The sequence below is a fragment of the Petaurus breviceps genome, unplaced genomic scaffold (genome assembly GCF_028583685.1).
Source record: "Petaurus breviceps papuanus isolate PSGF00001 unplaced genomic scaffold, PetGlider_PUasm1.0 90639, whole genome shotgun sequence".
NCBI classification, from domain to species: Eukaryota; Metazoa; Chordata; class Mammalia; order Diprotodontia; family Petauridae; genus Petaurus; species Petaurus breviceps.
Genome location: NW_027187296.1, coordinates 7,692,036 through 7,713,631, shown reverse-complemented (window position 1 = coordinate 7,713,631; position 21,596 = coordinate 7,692,036). Strand labels below are relative to the sequence as shown.

Below are 21,596 nucleotides of genomic sequence, written 5' to 3'. Positions count from 1 at the left end.
TAATTGCTTAATGTTTGTTGATTATCACCAGTCATGCCTTACCAAACCACAACCTTGGGTTACTGGTATTATCTGCCTCCTTCACTTCTAACAAGTGCTGCTGAATGGAACTGGAGAAAGTCACAAAACTATGCTAACTGGGTCTACTATTGTATCTGTTGTCCAGTTTCAGCTGAGCCTTCACTGCATCAAAGCCACTCTCCTTCCTAATTGATCCTCTATCCCACTGAACATTGATAATTTAAAAATTATACATATACACACATACATTTGCAAAAATTACCTGAATTCCCTTCCTCCCAATTGAGAACAAAAGAAAACAAAAACTGCTGTTACAAATGTGCAAAAAAATTTCCAAATTGTTCTTGTCTAAAAAATTTGTCTGTTTCATTCTGAGTCTTGTACTTCTCAGGAGGTAGACAGCATTTTTCATCATTAGACTTTGAGAATTATGATTGATCATTATATGGATCCTGTGCCCTAATTCTTTCAGAATTGATCATCTTTTACCGTATTGTCATTGTAGTAACTATTCTCCTGATTCTGTTTACTCTGTATCAGTTCACATAAGTCTTTCCAGATTTCTCTGAAACCATCCTTCTCATCTTTTATTTTGGCACAATTGTATTTATTCCATCACGTAACTTGTTTAGCCAGTCACCAATTTATGGGCACCCTCTTAGATTCCCATTCTTTCTCATGTCAAAAAGATTTATTTTTGTGCATCTCTAGTTGAATTTATTTTGCTTAGGAACAATCCTTTAATCTACCTGCCCTCTTAATTCACTAATCTTCGTTCTCTTTCCTTCCTATTTATGTACTAAATGTAATTCTCTCCTCAAGTGCATGTGTGTATTCTGCATTCCTGAGGCAGCTAGGTTCCTAGGCAGAAGTACATAGAACACTAAGCATGGAGTCAAGGAGACTCAAGTTTAGATTGTGACCTTGGGCATAATTTCGTCTGCCTCAGTTTCTGTAACTGTAAAATAGGTATAATAATAGCACCCACATCTCAGGGTTGTTTTGAAGGTAAAATGCAATAATTGCCTGGCAAATATCAGTTACTTAATAAATCCTTTTCCCTTTTTTTTTTTTGTTTTGTTTTGCTTTTTGGAGGGGCAAAGGTAGGGCATTTGGGGTTAAGTGACTTGCCTAAGATCACACAGCTAGTTTTTTGTGTTAAGTGTCTGAGAATCCTTCTTCTCTTCCCCCTGATTATGTGTGATAATTTTTCTTAAAATCCCCTGCCCCCCACAATGTATTCCTGTTCCCTTTTTTTTCCCCTATTTTTGAGATCAAGATATAACAGAACTACTCCCAGTCCTTGTCTAATTGAACTCCTTTTGTGATCCCAGGATGATGTTAGGGATAGAAGGGACCATATGTATCATCTTCCCATATTTGAATGTAATGATTTATCTTTAGTCCCTTATGTTCATTTATTTGTGTTTACTTTTCATATTTTTCTTAACTCCTGCATTGGAACTTCCTAGTTTCTGTGAAACTATATTCTTTTCAACAAGAGTGCTTGGAAGCCCTCTGTTTCATTAAAGGTTCATTCCTGCCCACCCTCCTCACCCCCCCAAAAAGGGTTAACCTTGGTTTTCTAGGTAAATTATTCTTGGTTGTTTTCATATATTCTTTGCCTTCTAGATTATTGTATCAAAGCTCCTTTGCATGTGGATTCTAAATTGTGTGTGAGCCTGATTGTGGCTACTCAGTACTTGACTTCTTTGACTTGAAAGCTTTGGATTTTGGCTATAATATTCCTAGGATTTTTCATTTAGGAGTTTCTTTTGGAGGAGGTGGCTAGTATGTATCTTATTTTATTTTTTTGGAGGGGGAAAGCAAGGCAATTGGGGTCAAATGACTTGCCCAAGGTCACACAGCTAGTAACTGTGTCAAGTGTCTGAGGTTGGATTTGAACTCAGGTCCAGGACTGGTGCTCTACTCACTGTGCCAGCTAGCTGCCCCTAGTATGTATTTTATATTTCTGTTTTGCCCTTTGGTTCTAAGAGATCTGGGAAGTTTTGTTTGTTTTTGTTTTAAGATTTCCTGAAATATGTCTAGGCTTTTTCTCCCACCGTCACCCTTACCCCATGGATTTAAGGTAGTTAATTGATTTTACAAAATGAGGCAAAGAATGGCCTCTTTGGAAAAAAAATCAAGGAGAGGAAGACCTCAGGGTTTTTGGCCACAACAGACACAATTGTTATTTACATTCATTCTGAGCCTATCAGGGCCCAAACCATTACCAAGTAGGGCTTGGTATATGGGACCAGAGTGATTTGGGGTTAAGGCTGGTCTTTAAGCCAAAAAAAACCCCCAAAATATGAAAAACATCTGTGGCTGCTCTGCCCAAAGGGAAGGGGTTGGCCAACAATAGGTCCTAGGCCAAGTGCCACTTGATGATTGCTTGGATCCTGATTGACTTTGAGTGGATGTAAATAGCAGTTTCTGTTTTGGTCAAAAACCCTCAGGGTCTTCTCCCAGATGGGTGTTTTTTGTTGTTGTTGTTGTTCACTAAATGGGCACTGCCTTAGTCAAACCAGTGTTAAAGACCTTAGCTTAAAAAGGCCGAGGTCCAGTGCATCCAGGGCCATCTCTAGTCATTTTGATCTATATCTACCCACTGGACCCAGATGGCTCCAGAGGAGAAAGTGAGGCTGGTGACTTTGCACAGCCTTCCCTCACTCAAATTCAGTTCACATGCATGCCATGGCATCACCTCCCTGATGTCATTGTCTTCTTCAAGAATGAAGGACAAACAACAATATATTTTCTTGTCTCCTGGAGTCATTGGCTTCTATTTGGTCATTTCTCATTTTCAGGGATTTTGTTTGAAAGGTTTTGTACCTCTTGTGGAGCCAGACTAATTCCCTTTCCAGTCCTTTCTTCTATAGCTCTCATTTCTTGCCCATCTTTTTTTTTTTCTTCAGGCACTCTCATTTAATTTATAAAAACACTTTTTTCAACTAAAAAAAAAACTCCAACTCTTCATCTCTTCTAGGAATTTTAGTTGACTTTGTACCAGGGCTACATTTTGTAGGTGTACTTTTAGATGTTTTGGAGTTGTCTTCTGGGTTTGTGCCTTGAGTATCTCTGTCTCCACTTTTTATGGTATGATTCTTGTTTTGTTTTTTTCTCGTTCTTCCAGACTTCTTCCTGACTTCAGATTTGATATTAAGGTCTGGCTGGTGGGAAGATCTAGACTGGTTCTGTTCTTGGATTTCTTGGAGTTTTTTGAGTATTGGGCTATTCCAGCTCTCAAGGAAACCTCAGACTGGGGACTTAAAAGCTTTCAATACTCCCAAAATGGTTGGATCTAGAGCAAGGTCTGAATACTGCTCCCCTAGTCTGAGTTCTACAAGTTCATGACTCAAGTTTTGGTTTGAGTAACAATAGACGGTTTATGGATTCAGCCACTTATAAGTCGGCAGAGAATCTGCTGGTTCAGAGTGATAAAACTGCAGGCTCCCCTTTGGTATGCAATTCCTGATCTAGTTAATTCCTTTGCAGGCTCCAGATTGGGCTAGAAGCTGGAACTGAGACCCTTTTCTCCTCCTGGGATCTGAACCACACCAAGTCACTGTTGCTTGCTTCTGACTTTACTCTTCCCTGTATATACCTAGAGCCTGCTACTGCTCTTTGTCCTGAATGCCACCCCCTGGGTGCAGGTCTGCCTTGGATCTGTGATCTAGAATTGGGTAATGGACAACAAAACTGCCATGTATTGTTCATTCCCACTGTGGGCCCTGGTATGGTTTTGGGATCTCTTCTTGCTCTGGTGTACAGCCTCTCCTTAGATTCTGGAGTGCCTCTGGGCCAGACTTGATGACCTCTCTCTTTGTTTCCCTATGCTAGCCTGAACTGGAAGAGACTCTCTGTTTCTTTTTCATGAATTTCCCCATCAGGATACTGTCTGGTGCATTTTCTAGGTCTGTTTGGGAAGAGTGGTGGCGTGTCTGTGTGGACTTACTATACTGCTTCCTACTATTCTACCTTCTTGGCTTCTGAAACATATTGATAATTCCTCTGTTCTTCTCATGCTTCCCACAGCAACTCCTTCCTTTGACCCTTTCAGTTGAAGATCTTGCTTCATACTTCACCAAAAAAATTGTGGTCATTTTTTCCAGTCTCTCTCTTCTTCATCTTCCCTTCCCCTCCTTTTCTCTATCCAGCCTCTCCCTGAAATAATTTCTCCACTATTTCCTCCTTTACTCTAGACTCTAAAGATCAAGGCTTTCACCTTGCTACAGTCATATATATGTATTCATGATTCCATCTCTTCCATCTTCTCTAGCAGTTTCCCTCACTATCACCCCCCACTTGTCAATGAGTGATTGCTATCTGCTGATTGTTTCTCTGCTCCTTACAGACATTTCCAGTCTCCTCTGTCCTTAAGAAACCCTCCATAAGTCCTGCTTCCCCCTCTAGCTAGTCTTATACCTCTCATACTCTTCTCTGATAAACTTCTTGAGAAAACTCTCTATACTCAACACTTCTCTTTCCTTTCTTCTCTAGCTCCAGTCTCATGGTTCAATTGAAACTACTCTCTTTAGAGTTACTAGAGATCTCCTAATTGACAGATCTAATGACCTTTCTTCTTCCTCATTCCTCCTGACCACTTTCCTGCATTTGACTCTTTTGATCAATTTCTCTTCCTAGATACTCTTTTTTTCTCTGGGTTTTTGTGACACTGCTTTATTGGTTCTCCTCTACTTGTCTGTCTGATCCTTCTCAGTCTCCATTGCTGCATTTTTGCCCATAATCACCCTTCCCCCACACTACAGATGTTCTCCTAGGTTCTGTCATGGGTCCTCTTTTGTATATTCTCACTTGGTGATTTCGTCAGTTCCCATTGGTTCAGTTATCATATCTGAACAGATGATGTCTAGCTCCAGACTTATAATATGATGATGATAGCAAACAGTCCTTTAAAAAAAAAGGCATTTTTATTTAAAGTTTTGAGTTCCAAATTCTATCCCTCCCTGAGACAATAAGCAGTCAGATACAGGTTTTACATGTGCAATTATGTAAAACATTAAATAGTACTTCAAGGTTTGCAAAGCACTTTACATATGTTATCTGTGTATATCCATCTCAAGCACCTGTCTCACATCATAAACTGCCTATTGGATATTTTTAATTGGATGTCTTATAGGTATCTCAGACACAACTCACTTTGCTTCTGGCCAAACCCACCCTTCTTCCAAACTTTTCTGTTACTGCTGAGGGTACCACTATCCTTCAGTAACCCAGGTTTGTAACCTCACTGTGATCCCATACTCTTCTCATTTTTCTGTCACTTATCCCACATGTCCCAGACAGCTGCCAAATCTTGTCATTTTTATTTCCACAGTATCCCTCCACTATGCTGTTGTCTCCTTGTATAGCCTTACCTTAGTTTAGACTCATCATTACCTCCTTCCTGGACTATCACTATAGCCTCCTGATTGATTACCCTGCCCCTTCAATCTGTCCTCTACATAGTTGTCAAAATGCCTGATCTTATCATCTCTGTACTCAATCAATCTCCTTTGGCTCCTTGAGATTAAATGTAAATTTTGATATTTCAAGTTCTTCACAGCTGGCTCCCTTCCTATCTTTCTTGCTTTCTTAACTTTTCCACCCTCCACTTACTCAATGGTCCAGCCATACTGACTTACTGTTTTTCATACTTAAAACACTCTCATCTCCCCAGTCCATTCCTTTTTATTGTCACCTACCTTGGAATAGAGTTTGGGCTCCTCCCCTTCAACTCTTAGAATACTAGCTTCCTTCCAGACTCAAGTCAGATACCACCTTCTTCTGCAGGAGAGCTTTCTCAGTTTCCCCTAGCTGCTCCTATCTTTTTAAGGTTGCCTTTTCTAATCTTTAGTACCTATTTATATACATGTTTTAGGCCCCCATTTGAATGTAAGGTTCTTAAGTTCAGGGACTATTTTTTTTTTCCTATACCCATTGCTTTGCACAGTTCCTGGCAGCTAGAGTGGATGGAAGATGAAATGACTGATGAAACAAAGACTAGCTTCTGAGCGTTTTGAATTATTAAGCAATACGTGCCAGTTGCCCAACTTGTCTGACAAATTGGGACCAGTAACCTTCCTCAGCTTTGGCACTAGACCCTGAATACAGGGGGAGATAGATTTTTATACATTAAAAACAATCAAATAACACAAATTGATTAAAAGAAAACAGTTAACCAGGATAATGGTCTGAAAGTTGAAGTACTTCATGTACATATAGCCATCTACAGGTACTTATATACTCTAATCTCAGTGCTGTCTATTTCATATCTTCCAATAGTAAACCACCTCTTTGGTAAAATATGCCAATTGGCATGTGCACACAGAGTCTTCCTCACAAATACAACATAAGAGAAATTCCTTTGTATGGTTGGTAGGTAAAGAGAAGGATTGCTAAGGGAAGAGGTAAGTAGGCAGCAGAGTGGCTGAAGGATGAAGGCTCTTGTTTGGCAGGGTAGCTTGAGGTCAGTTAGGTTTTCAAAACATTTTTTAAAAATTTAATTTCTTCCCCAGTCTCCAAAATGCACACTGAATGGGTAAATAATTTGATGAACTATTTTATTTAAAATCTTTGGTGGTGTAGATTTTTAATGTTCCATGTAGTTTTGTTTTCCATTTTGGAACGTATGTTTGCAAATTATCTAGAGTATGTAATTCGAAATAGAGGGGCCAGATTTAACAATAACTTCAATGGTTACCCATTTCATTCATTTGGAAGAGAGCACTAAGGTAGATAACATGGAGTTGAAAAGGAAAAACTGCCCTTGAGTACAATAGTGTATTTTAAAATCTGGCAAATGCAGAATGCTTGTGAAGAAAGAACTCACATAGCATCTGCATTATACACGTGATAGACTTGATGACATTACATAACCAAATAGGGATTTAAGTATCCCTAATAATGGGGCTGTGGAAAGAGTTACCTTGGTAACTAGAGTAAGAAGGAATGAGGGAAGGAAACCCTGAGCAGAGTTTAAAATGGGCAAGTGACATTGTCCCACAAAAGAGGGAAAGGAGTAGGTGTTCCAGGGAGAAGGGATGACATATATAGTGCCTTAATGGCAGGAAAAAAAATGCATAAGCCATTCACTTACTGTTAGGTTATTGAGATTTAGACTAATCCATGTTTACCTGTTTGTTAACCCTTATCCTTCAATAAAAAGCCCCAACAGTGTTAATGACATTCTCTCGATTAATCAATATTTATTTGGCGTCTACTATGTTTTAGATACTTTGTTCAGTATTTGGAATTTATGTTTTACTCATTCCCTCCTGTTTCTGTGCTTTTTCAAGTTTCCTTCTCTCCCATTCTTTTAGGTCCAGTGCATCCTGTAGTATGCATCCATCCAGATGTACCTTAGGTTCTAAGTGTCTCAAATGTCCTTGTTTGATCTCTCCCCATGTTGACCTATATGGTTGCACATTTTGGTACAATCTTTCCTTGATTTTTTATTTTTCCTGTGTGTCTCATTTCTAAATTGCAAATTCCTGAACTATAGAGGTATGGCTCCTGGAATTTCTAACCGGAAGAAACTTTACTAATGTCCAACGCAAGCCATATGTTCCTTTTTAGTCATATACTTATAGAATTGGAAAGCAGCTTATGCTAACCCCTCACCAAAAAATAAAATAAACAAAAAATCCAAATCACAAAACGAAGTCACTGGAGGAATTAAGAAAGGCTTCACAAAGGAGATGGCATTTGAGCTGAGCCTTGAAGGAACCTAGGAGTTTCAAGAAGAGGTGAGGAAGATGCCAGCCTCCCAACCACTGATGTTTTTCATTGTGATTCTTAAAGTTTGGTATCCCCACCTGGACATTTACCCCCAAAGGCAGTCAGCAAGTGATAAGCACAAGACCGACAGTCAAAACAACTATTTACTAATTAAGTTGGGCTAAAGCTACAAAGCCAAAATCTAAAAAACTGACCTATTTAGTACCCCACACAAAGGTCTTTGTAATGTAGCTTCCCGAATTCTCCTTTACAATTAAAGAAATAATTCTCTTTGACCTATGCTGCCCACAGTGACCTAAAACTCACTTACCAAGCTTGAGCATTCATTCCATAGTCACTTGGCTGACTTGAGTGTTCCATTTATTCACCTGCTTATCAACTAAGCAGTGAAGCCTCTTTCCTGTTATATTCCTTTAAGGAAGAGTGTGTGTGCACATGTGCAATTGTGTACTTTGTATAGCTGTCTCATTATTAGGTCTATTGGGGCTATATGTGATGGAGGGCAGAAATGGATATACTTAAGCTATATGACAGAAGAATAGGCATATTTAAGTAAATTATATTAAAGAGAATTAGGCAGGAAAGGATAAATCATGCAAGAAATGAATATATATTTTTACTATCACTCTTAATTTCTTCTTCCTCCTAGAGAACCATCCCTAAGAATTTTTTTAATAGATTCTTGGTGTTTAGGTTGCACATGAGGTCAGCAAGAATTTGGGTAGCATCTTACCACATTCCACAGAAAATTCTGAAATTGGAAGTAGATGCTAGCCTTCCTTTCCTTGGATGCATGTAGATTTTTAATTGGTACAGAGAACGTTGGTGTCCAGTTAAAGTCAACTAAGAAGGGGGTGCAAGATTGAGGACTAGATGGGTTAAAAGTAACCAAATTAGGTAACAGAATTGTGTAGTGCTTTAAGGTTTACAAAGGGCCCTCCTCATGATGACCCTGTGAAGCTGGTAGTGCAAATAGAATTTACCATTTAACCTTTGAGGAAATAGGCACAGAACTCATCTGTAGTTAAATATTTAGCCAAGGCAAGTCAGGACTTGAACTTAGGTCTCCTGGTTCTCTAACTAGTGCTCCTTCTATTACTCTTTATGGCCATTTTTAGGCACTCCATCCCTTGCACTACATGCTTCAGCCATATTGGGCTGTTTGTTATTCTCTGTATGGGACATTCCAGTTCTTGCAAGGTGCCTTTGTACACACTGCCCCCAGTGTCTGCACTGCCCTCCCTCTTCACTTCTACCTCTTGGAATCCTTTGGTTCCCATTAAGGCCTAGCTCCTCCAGTACCTTCTCCTTCAAAAGACTTTCTCTAAATTGTTAGTGTTTTTTTTTAATCATTGTCACTTTTTTCTTTTATACACACACACACACAATTTTTATATTTTCTTATCAGTGAACATATTGTATTCCCCTGCAAGAAAAACTCAAGAACAGGAACTGTTTCACTTTTGTATCATATCCTTATTGTCTCTTTTATGCCCCATTACTTTGCCTGGCCAGTGTAGTAGGTATTAATTGTTTGCTAATTGGGGATATATCCTGGGATGGTTGGCATTTTTCCTATATTATTATTTTTAAAGGTAGTTGAGTATTGTAAGAATTGAAGACACACCCAATATTGTGAGAGGAAACTTTGGGTTATTCCAAAACTTTGGCATAAAGTTACTTGGAATCCCTGTGTTCTTAGGTTAAAAGATTGGAGTAGTAGAAGCCAACTGGGCTTATGCTTGGCATGGAGGTTGTAAGGAAAATGTTTTACAATTCTTAAAAGTGACTATTTGTACAATTTTAAAGTGCTATAAAATGGAGGGAGTTCTTTTTGTTATTAGGAATATTTTCAGACCAGAGAAGAGAGACTTTGACTGTGGTGAGTGAGACGGGCTTCTTTGTAGGGGTGTTTAGAATGAAGTCAATCTCTGCAGAAGTTTTTGGTATGGTGGATTTGGACTTTCTTTATTATATGCATAGATTGTTAAAACTAGAAGGGACTTCAGAATTCAGCATAGAAAGTGTTTTGTACATTCTAATAAGTGATAAAAATTATAATAAGTGATAAAAATTATCGTTGTAGCCTCCTCTATTTACAAGTGATGACTGAGGTTCAAAAAGGCTCACAACACTCATTGAGCAGCCATGTTAGGCTTAGGACTCAGATGTTCTGCCCTCTTAGTCCACAGCACTTCTGCTGAATCCTGATGCAGACTTTGTTGCTTATTTCATTCTCTCCCTATTATTGAAGATGCTTACCAAAAAATATTCTCAGATTTCTCTGTGGGAAGTGTTCCTTGCATGACCTTGGACAAGTCTGGGCTTCATCTCTAAAAAAAGAGCAGTTAGTATAAATGACTTCTCAGGCCTCTTGCTCTATCTAGCTTTGTGATCTTTCACCCCTAGATAGCAATCTTAAAATGTCAGGTTACCCATAATTTTCTATCTTATTATTACAGTTCATATTTGTATAGTGCTTAACAGTTTACAAAGTGCATTACAGAAATATCTTAGCGTAATAGTTTTTTTAAGGCAAATGGGAAAGATATGATCCCATTTTATAGATGAGGAAAATTCATGCTGGAATGAGTTAAAGTTCACATAGGAAGTCATCAGTAGAGCTAGGATTAGATAATTCTAACCAGAAATGATTAATTTACTTTTAATAAGGATTTTAAATTGAATGTCAACATTAGGAGCTAAACTGTTGTTCAGTTGGTAGAGCTTGGTGCTAATGAGGTTCCTCATGGCTCTAGTCTGTCAAGGTCTACAAAGTTCTGTTCCATATTTAGTGACTCATAATTGTAGCAAATAGACACTATTCTTGTTATTATTAACAGTTCAACATTTATATGATGTTTTAAGGTTTGCAAGGAATTGGGTAAGAATGGGTCACTTAGGGAGATTATAATGTACTTTAGAAACCTAACAAGATCCTAGAATATACATAAAATGGAATGAACACAAATAAGCTAAAGCCATCATAAGCTGCTATCAGCTTCAGTTTTTCCTATGTGGGCATAAGTGCTGAAGTAAGTCAGAATTCAATGGGTGTATTGAAGGGTGGCAGTAAAGACTTGCCAAAGACATCTAAACTCTCTAAGAAAAGAGAGTTAGAAACTAATTTATGTAGTGAAGGACATATAACTGGTTTGCATTTGATAAAATATAGAGGCAATAAAATTTAGAGCGAATATCAGCTCTAATATTCAGTGTTGAAAGATAAATGGAGTAACAAGCTTAAGAAAGATTAGGGGTTGAGGGCAGCTAGGTGGCGCAGTGAATAGAGCACCGGCCCCGGTGTCAGGAGGACTTGAGTTCAAATCTGGTCTCAGACATTTAACACACACACCAAAAAAAAACCCTAGCCTTGTGACCTTGGGGAAGTCACTTAACTCCAATTGCCCTCCAAAAAACAAACAAACAAAAAAGAAAGATTAGAGGTTTTCCAGAAATAGTGTGTCTACATTGAGTATAGGTAAGTAAAAATAGATCATTAATCCTTAGATACTGGAGGGCATGATCTAATAATATGTATTTATTCCTTTGAAAACCCCCATTTACCTATGCAGGTTTGAAGAAGTGGGCTTTCATTTGTATAGGTTATTAGGGACTCAGCTAATGTTTGCTTCACACTTGGGGCAAGGCCACAGGCTGGGTATGAGGGGCAGGAACTGGTAAATGAGGCATAGTCCCTGCTTTCTAGAAACTTAACATTTAATAAGGAAATGACCAGTATTGGAATTCCTTCGCCTAATACAGATCTTAGTTAGCCCTTTCATACATTCTCACCTTGTTATTCTTTATAAAGTGAAGGACTCCTCTGGTCTTTTTACTGTTATCAGAAGTGTAACATTTGTACTCTCTTCATGTTTGAAGCTTCACCTTTTCTAGCCAGAGAAGAGTAGGTGTATTAAAAATTCCACTAGTCCTAAAGGTTGGTAATGAGGGTCATTATTAGGGGTCGTCAGTAGAAATAGAAAAGAGGATGTGGGGTTTGTTTCATAGGGATAATTCGATGGATGTATGAATCAGTTACATTTGGGAGATGAAAGTGAAGTCAGTTGTGAATAATATTGTCACAGACAGAAATAGTGAAATTGAGTAGTAGTGGGGGGAAATATAAAAAAGTTTTTGTACACTCGAGCTTGAGGTGATGGGATAATCAAGTAGAAGTAGTCTGATAGCAGATAGAGATGTTCTAACAGCAATTGGAGATAGAGTTCTGGAGTTTAGAAGAGAGGCTTTGGATATCATAGGCATAAAGGGTGCTATTGGAAGCTGAGAAAGAGAAACTGCCATGGGTGTGAATATATATATTGAGAAAAGACACTCTTGGGGAAGACTCACATTATTTAGCTGGGAAGATGAACAATCAGAATCAGTAAAGAAAACAGAGTATAAATGGTTAAAGAGGAGGGTGTGGCATTTTGTAGTTAGAATTCTAGGGGAATGTGGCTGTTATTTTTGACAAGTAGGTCCTTTGGTGGCAGCAATTTCAATGGTATGGGACTGGATAAGAAGCCCAATAGAAAAGACTGAAGAAAGAGAGTGGATGGTTAGAAAGTAGTCATTGGGCATAAACTATTGGTAAATGGGGGAGGAGGGGAGATGATTTGAGAGCTGGGTAGAATAGAAGGCTCAAATTAAGGGATTTTTAGGTTTGGAAATACCTGAACATGCTACTGGGCAAATGGGATAGTGACAAGGGAATGAATGAGAAGAGGGAATGATTTCTGTAGCGAGGTCTTAAAAGACGTGGGAGAGAACTGTTCCTGGGAGCTAAGGTTGAGGGATTGGCTTTGGTATTTTTGTACCCAGGAGACCTAAAGAGAGTGATGATGCCAAGAAAGTTTGAGAGATAGAGGAAAGGTGCTGAGAGAGCTGAAATTATGTGGTCTTAGTCTTTTCAGCAAAGTAGGAGGTTGGATCATCTACTATAAATGAAACATGAAAATGGCAGATTGTGAGATCAGGGCTTAGATATTGAAATATAAGTGGATGAAATGTATTGGGATAATTAAAATATGACAGGTAAGTGAAGAGCAGATTTAATTTGTGTGAGAGCCAGAGAAATAGGCATTTGTAAAGGAAGTAGAATTTCAAAGTTTTTATTTTAGAGATGGTACATTGGCAACCTACATTATCTACCTTCTTTTAAAATCTTTTTGAAATCTTTTTCTTTTATGTTACCTTTACTTAATATTTCTCCACTCCTACTAATTTTAACAAAAAATTCAGTATAACCAATCTACAAATGGCATCGAATGAATCTGACATGGAATATTTAATTCTTAGAGACTTCTACACAGAAGGGAAAGGTTGTGGCAGTGGTGGTGGTATGGCTTTTTAGCTCTTCTCCAGGGTCAAGCATCTTTTTTGGTCATTATAATTACAAAGCTTTCAACTTGATTTTTTTGTTATAATTGTTTTAGTAAATATATTCTTTCCTGGTTTTGCTTACTTGACTGTATCAGTTTGTATTGTGGCTGCTAGGTGGCATGCGAATAGAGTGCTGGACCTAGAGTCACAAAGACCTGAGTTGAAATGTAGCCTCAGATGACTTCTTTACTGTGTGATCCTACGCAAGTCATTTTACCTTTGCCTGCCTCAGTTTCCTCAACTGACAGGCTACAAATAGGGATAATAATAGCACCTACCTTCTGGGGTTCTTGTTAACATCAAATGAGATAATATTATGTAAAGGGGTTTAATTTGCACATTGTTTGACATGGTAGGCATTTACTTAATGCTTGTTCCTCCCACTTTTCCCTAGTTTCTTCATATTTTTCTTTTCATATGACAGTAATATGATACTATATCCATGTGCTTGCTGCATGCACTTTATCTAGCCATTTCCCAGGCAATATGACACCACCTGTTTCCTCAGCTCCTAATTCTTTGGTGATAGATGCCCCTGGAAGAAGCCTTCAAATTTGTTTTCTGATTTCGACCTGGCTACAACCTTTTTTTTTCTTTTGTGGTTAATTCTAGACCACACTCAGTTCCTCCTCCTTGCTGCATTTGTTTTATATCTTCTCTCCTTTCCCTGAATCCTTACAATTTTTTATATTTCCATTCCCAGCACTCCTTAGCAAATTTTTTTTTCTATCATCCTGAGAAAACCAAGGTCAAAATACTCTGAGTTTTATATTTCTCCCTCCCTCTTTCATAACCTTTTTGTATTGTTTTCCTTCTTGGGTCCACACTCTGGGGAAGAGGTGATTCTTTTCCATGTAAAATCTTTGATCTGATCTCTTCCCATCTCCTTCAGGAGTTTAACTCTACAATCATTCCCTTTCTTGTCTTATACTTTTTTCTTTACTTTAAAAAAAATTCTGAACTTAATAAACACCAAAACAAATTGAACATTTTCATATATAACAAGATTTACATGAAACTGTTGATCTCTTATATTACAACTTGCTTTTAAGTATGTAATGAATTCATCATCTAACTTTGAAAACTGTCTACTTGTTTTAATTAGTGATTCTTTCTGACCTTTCTTCTATTCTCCTTGCATTTTAATTTTTACACTCAAAAATGTTTATTTTTATTGTTTGTTTTATATAAGACCCACTTTTATATAAGATACACTTCTGATGTGCAGCATCCTTCCTTCCCCTCCCAGAGAGATGTCCTGTATAATAAAAAATAAAGGAGGGAAAAACATCATGGAAACTAACCAACACAAACATGTCTGATGTATGCAGTATCCCAAATTCATAATCTCTCACCCCTGAAAAGAGGGAAGGATAGTGTATTCTCACATCTTTTGGGGGTCTTAATCTTGGTCATTACAATTCCACAGCATTCTATCTAGATTGTTTTAGTGTTCTTTTGATTTTTCTGTGCATTTAAAACAATGTTTCAATGACCTTTATTTCCTTTTTTTGTTTCTTTGCCACCCTTTTACTATCTCTCTTCCCCCTTTCATCTCACCCAGTTGGGAGAAAAAAGCAAAACTAAAAATAAGTACACGTAGTCAAGTGAAACAGATTCTTTTATTGACTGTGCCCAAAATGTATATTTTATTCTGCATCTTGGGTCTGTTATATAGGTGGGTAGCAAGCTTTATCAGCCCTTTGGCATCATGTGGTCATTGTACCTTCTAAAGTTGTATAAATTTTTTTCATGGTTCATTCTGCATCAGTTAATAAAAGTCTTAGGTTACTCTGAAACTATCCCTTTCATCATTTCTTAGACTACTAATATTCCATTATATTCATATGCCATAATTTGTTCAGCCATTCCCCAGTTGTTGGGTATCCCCTTAGTTTCCATTTCTTCACTATCACTAAAATTGCTGCTATAAATAGTTTTTTGTTTAGGGCTGTCGTTTACCTCTTTCTTTGATATCTTTGGAATATAGGTGTAGTAAGTATCATTAGGTCAAAGGGTATATGCAGTTTAGTAAGTTTAAGGACATCGTTTCAAATTGCTTTCCAGAATTGTTGTCTCATTTCATCATCAATCTCTTCTTGGCAATTAGTTCTTCCCTTCTACTGTAATGGTAAGGGAATTTGAAGATCTTCCCTGCCTATTAATGGCCCTCACTTGGAGCCCAACAAGAGAAGCTTGCTTAGGGGAGGCTTGTTTTTCAGGAAGGCCCACACTTTTTGTGACTTTGTAATTAGGCAGTGGGTCGTGAAGGTTGTACTATCCTCTGACCCTGGAGAAGGCTCTCTCTCTCTCTCTCTCTCTCTCTCTCTCTTTCTCTCTCTCTATATATATATGCACATACACATACACATATACACACATCCTATCTGGTAGCTAACTACGTACGTATGTAATGGTCAGACAGCTACAAGTCCTGTCTGTTGAATTGTTATTTTCTTTGTATTTTTTGTCTGCTTGTAATTTCTGTTTGTATTTTCTGAAGTTCAGGGTGCTGACTTTCCCCCCTGAACTAATTTAATGATATATGTTTTTTTTCCTTCTTGGAAGTAAGGTTGTTAACCCTTTTTGAGTTGCTTTTCTATAGAAAAGCAGATCAAAGAACCTGTGTTGGCAACCATCCTGGGTATGCTAGGATGCTTGCTGTTACACTTACAAATATTTCTAGGTCTACCCCATCCACAAACCTTCCTTTAACTTTCCCATTCTATCCCAACCTATTTCTCTTGTCCCTTTCTCAGACTAACTCATAGAAAAAGTCTTTTATAACCATAGGCTTATAAGGCCTTCTCAATTCCTTGAAATTTGCCTTCTGGCTCCAAAATTGGGTTGAAAATGTTATGTCCATATCTTGTTATAGTTTTCAATATCGTTAATTTTGGGGTGGTTAGGTGGCGCAGTGAATAGAGCACCAGCCCTGGAGTCAGGGGGACCTGAGTTCAAATCCAGCCTCAGACACTTGACATACTTACTAGCCGTGTGACTTTGGGCAAGTCACTTAACCCCAATTGCCCTCCAAAAAAAGAAAAAGAAATATCATTAACTTCTCTTCTTAGAGAAGAATCTTCCCATGGCTCTTCTGATTCTTACTACTTTCTTCCTGTTCTTTGCCTACTTGGGTGGTAAACTACCAATACCTCAAACTCAGCATGTTCAGATAACTCAGTATTTTCTTTAAATCTGACCTTCCAAGCAAGCTTTTTGTTGAAGGTACCACTCAGTTTAGAAACAACAATTCCATTTCTTGAGTAAATGAAAAGGCATTTATCAAGCACTTAACATGTACAGGATACTATAGTAAATGCTGGTAAGACAGTCCCTGCCTTTCAGAAGCTTATGTTCTTTCTTCCTTATACATCTTCTCCAATCTAAATAGTGTCATTGACTAATTCTATAACGTTGCTTTTGTCTTCCCCTTTTTAGCTGTGCTGATTTAGTCTTCCATCACTTTCATGTTGCCCCTTAAATGGTCTTCCTGACTCCCTACCACACAGCTACCAAAAACAATTCTTTTGTTTTTCTTGGGGGGGTTATTTATTCATTCATCATTTATCTATCTATCTATTTATGAGGGGGAAGGCAGGGCAGTTGGGGTTAGGTGACTTGCCCAAGGTCACACGACTAGTTTTTGTGTTGTGTCTGAGGCAGGATTTGAACTCAGGTCCCCCTGACTCCAAGGCCGGTGCTCTATTCACTGTGCCACCTAGCCGCCCCCAAAAATAATTTTCTTAAAACAGGCATAGACCCATTCAGAAATCCCAATTCCTTCATTCTTCTAGATTAAAATACAAACTCAGCCTGGTATTTGAAGCTTTTCACAATATTGTTTCAGCCCATTCTTCCCATTAATTCACAGTTTAGTGAAACTGACCTACTGGCTGTTCTTTGCAGCTTGCTTTCATTCTAGTTTTTGTGGATTCCTCCATTTTCTTCCTCCATTCCTTTCTCATTTGCCTAGAATACAATCTCTCCTCACCTCTGTCTCATAGAATCTTTAGTATCCTTCAAGGATCAGTTCACACATTACCTTTCCTTTGAAGTACTACCCGATCCTCTACCCTTTCCACTGAGCTGTCCATGTATACTTGCCGTCCTTAAAATAGGTTGTATCTGCTTCTGAGTGTATATGTTGTATCTTTCCCAATGGAGAAAGGATTACTTAGTTTTAGCCTTGAAACTCCTACTAGCATCATAAGAACATAGATTGAGTTGAAAATGACTTTAGGAAATCATATAATCCGTATATTCTGCTTCCTATCCCAACCTCCCGTGCCATGTTGTTGTTCAGTCATGTCCTATTCTCCGTTGCTCCATTTGGGGTGTTTTTGGCAAAGATTCTGTAGTAGTTTCCCATTCCTTCTCTGGAATCTGGCTCATTTTACAGATGAGGAAACTGAGGTCAGATATGATTAAATGACTTGACCAGGGTCATACAACTATTAAGTCTCTGATGCCAGATTTTAAATCAGGAAGATGTGTTTTCCTGATGTCAGGCCTGGCACTCTATCCACTCTGCCACTTAACTACTCTAACTAACAGATGAGTAAACTGAGGCCCAAGAGATACAGACTTTTCCAAGATAACACAAGTATTAAGTAGCAGAGTCCAGATTCAAACCCCAGGCCTTCTCCACTCTAGTGTATTTTCTACTTCTTTGTTTCCCATGCTTACTGAATTGAATTGATCAGGATTGTGGGAATACCAATATGAGAGGAAATAGAATGGTCTATCATGTCTCTCTTAAGAATTGACCTGATTGAGGATTTTCAGTTAATCTTCCCCAGAGTTCTTAGTGGAATTACAGGTTTCCCTCTTTATTATGAACTTGACAAATATCAACTTAATGATTAATAATAATAGCATTTTTATGTAGCAGTTTCAAGTTTGCAAAGTACTTTATAAATATTTGCATATTATTTTAATGGTTTTTCTTCTCAGTTAATATAAAAATAATTTTTAGCATTTTGAGTTCCAAATTCCTTCACTCTTTCCTTTCCTCTCCTTGAGAAGGCTTTGATACAGATTATACATGTGCAGTAATGGAAAATTAGCCATGTTGCAAAAGAGAACACAGACCAAAAAACCCCCAAAATTAAGAATTAAAGAAAAATATGCTTTGATCTGCATATAGACTCCATCGATACTTTCTCTGAAGGTGGATAACAATTTTTCATAAGTCCTTCAAAACTGGTACTGACACCCAAACCAAGAAGAGCAAAAACAAAGAAAACTGTAGAGCAGTTTCTCTAATGAATATTGGTACAAAAATTCTAAATAAAATAACCAGGAAAATACAACAATATATCACTAAGATTATACATAATGACCAAGTGAGATTTATGCCAGGAATGCAGGACTGATTCAATATGAGGAAAACTATTAACATAATTGATTATATCAGTAACAGAAGTAGCAAAAACACTTGAAAAGCATAGTATAAATGAAATTTTCCTTAAACTGATAAGGAGCATCTACCTAAAACCATTAGCAAGAATTATCTGTAACAGGAATAAGCTAGAAGTCTCCCCAGTAAGATCAGGAGTGAAACAAGGTTGTCCATTATCACCAATATTATTCAGAATTGTTCTATAAATGTTAGCACTAAGAAGAAGAAATTGAAGGAAACAATGGGCAATGAAGTATTAATAAAACTTTTTCTATACAAGATTGGAAAATCCTAGAGATTTAATTTAAAAAGCTAGTTCTAGCAATAATTTTAGCAGAGTAACAGGATATAAAATAAATTCACATAAATTATCAGCATTTCTGTATATCACCAGTGAAGCCTTACAAGAAGAGATAGTAAAAGGATTTGTTCTGTAAAACTTGGACTCAGTCAAAAGGCCACACCCAAAGGAGGTCACAGGTTCCCTACTCCTGGTGTAGATCAATATGTTATGCCATTTACCAAGAAAAGGTCAAAATGAATACATGACCTAGACATTAAAGGGAGCTGTATGTAAATTAGAAGGACATGGAACATATTACCTATCATATATATAGGAGGAAATTTTATGAATAAGCAGGAGCTATAGAGTATTGTGAGATGTAAAATGGATAATTTTGATTACACCAAATTAAAAAGGTTTTGTATAAATGAAATCATAGCCAAGATTTGGAAGGAAAGCAGAAAAAAAAATTGGGGAAAATTTTTTTATAGATGGGCTGTCAGATAAAGGTCTCATCTCAAATACATAGAGAACACTGTCAAATTTATAAGAATATGAGTTATTCCCCAAGTGATAAAGGAATCAAACAGGCATTTTTTGGAAGAATAAAGCAAAGATATGTATAGTCATGTGAAAAATGCTCTAAATCATTATTGATTAGAGAAACAAATGAAAACAACTTTGAAATATCATCTTGTACCTATCATCTTGGCTAAAATGACAGAAGGGGAAGATGACAAATGTTGGAGAAGATGTGGAAAAACCAGGATATTAATACACAGTTGATGGGACTGTGAACTGACCCAACCATTTTGGAGAGCAATCTGGAATTATGCCTAGAGTTATAAAACTGTGTATAACCCTTTGATCCAGGAATGCCTTTATTAGATCTGTTTCCCAAGGTGATCAGGGAAAAAGGAAAAGAATCTCTATGTTTTAAAATATTTATATCAGCTCTCCTTTTAGTGGCAAAGAAGTGAAAGTTGAGGAGATGTCCATCAGTTGAGGAATAGCCGAATAAGTTGTGGCATATGATTTTTTTTCAAATAATGCTCTATTGTAAGAAATGAGCTGGTAGGGGCGGCCAGGTAGCACAGCGAGTAAGAGCACCGGCTCCAGTGTCAGGACTGACCTGGAGATTGAATCCTGGGCTCAGACACTTAGCATCCACCCAGAAACACCTGGCTGTGTAACCTTGAGCAAGTTACTTAACCCCGATTGTTCAAATAAAAAAAAAAAAAAGAAATGAGCTGGTTGTTTTTAGAAAAACATGGAAAGACTTATATGAAATAATGAATGAGTGAAATGAGCAGAATCAAGAGAATGGCAATGTTGTTTGAAGAATGAATGACAAAGCTATTCCAAGTTATATGAATGTTCAGATCAACTACAATATTCAGCAACTATAAAGAAAGATACTGTCTACCTTCAGAGGAAGAATTGCTATATGGAACTGTGTATTTTATAGTTTCACATTCATATCTGTGACAAATGATGGCCTGCTCTAGTTTGGGGCTGGGAGGGAAGGAAGAAAGAAAACAGCTTGGAATTAAAATGTAACCAAAAACCAAAATAAGTATATATATTTTTAAAAAGTTAAGAGTTCTCTTCATATCATTGTTTTGCCAAGAATACCTAAGTCATTCACAGTTGATGACTGCACAATATTGCTGTTACTATGTATAATTTTTTCCTGGGTCTGCTCACTTCACTTTCTATCGTTCATTTAATTCTGCCCAGGTTTTTCTAAAACTGTTCTGCTTGTCATTTCTTACAGCACAATAATATTCCATCACAATCATATACCACAGTTTGTTCAACCATTCTCCAGTTGATGGACATCCCTTCAATTTCTAGTTCTTTGCCACCACAAAAAGAGATGCTATAAATATTTTTCAACATATATGACTTTCCTTAATCCCTGCTGTGTCAAAGGGCATGTACAGTTTTATGCCCTTTTTAGCATAGTTCCAAATTGTCTTCCATAATTATTGGATCAGTTCACAGCTTCATCAGCAGTGACATTAGGGTACCAATTTTCACAAATCCCCTCCAATATTTGTTGTTTTCCCTTTCTGTCATATTAGCCTAATGTATGTTGTTTTATCGTCATAATAACCCTGGGAAGTAGATGTGCAATTAATATCCCCATTTTACAGATGAAGAAATTGAGGCAGAGAAATCATTTGCCCAGGATTACACAGCTAGTTGTTGCATTGATCAGAGTTCTAGATAGAATTTAAAACATTTGTATCCCTCAATGTGATAAGTGAATAAGAATGTCTCCTGTTTTCCCCTGTGGTGAACCAGCCCAGCCAGGTTTGTCTAGTATATGGAATGATTAAGCAATGATTACTGAACTGAACAATGTACTTTTACAAAAACTAGTTTGTATTGTACTTATTACTTATAAGAAGAAATTTTGTTTTTCTTTCTTCCTAGCTTCGTGAAGTGCTGAATCATTTCAAAGATGTTTAATAAATCATTTGGAACTCCCTTTGGGGGTAGCACTGGTGGTTTTGGTACGACTTCAACATTTGGACAGAGTAAGTCAAGATATTTTAAAATTATTAAATTTACTTAAATACCCTTAAGAGTATTTTGAAGAATAAACTATCTCAATAAAATATCTCTTAGCTTTATATTAATTATTTTTATCTGTACTTATGATAGAAATTTTTTAAAAATGTGTTTTGAAATGGATTTGCTTCAATGGTAGTGTAAAAAGCTGTTAACTTTTTAAAAACTTAAACTTTGTTA

The 21,596-nt window shown here is 37.3% G+C and overlaps 1 protein-coding gene across 3 annotated transcripts in view; it reads left to right on the top strand.

The window, feature by feature from the left end:
* Positions 1 to 21,596, top strand: part of NUP98 (nucleoporin 98 and 96 precursor) — a 102,146-nt gene that overhangs the window by 3,685 nt on the left and 76,865 nt on the right. For all 3 annotated transcript variants that reach the window (XM_069064721.1, XM_069064719.1, XM_069064720.1), the window contains exon 2: positions 21,279 to 21,382. In XM_069064721.1, coding sequence (XP_068920822.1) covers positions 21,307 to 21,382 — 76 coding nt within the window. In that variant the 5' untranslated portion in view covers positions 21,279 to 21,306. The remainder of the gene's footprint in view (positions 1 to 21,278; positions 21,383 to 21,596) is intronic.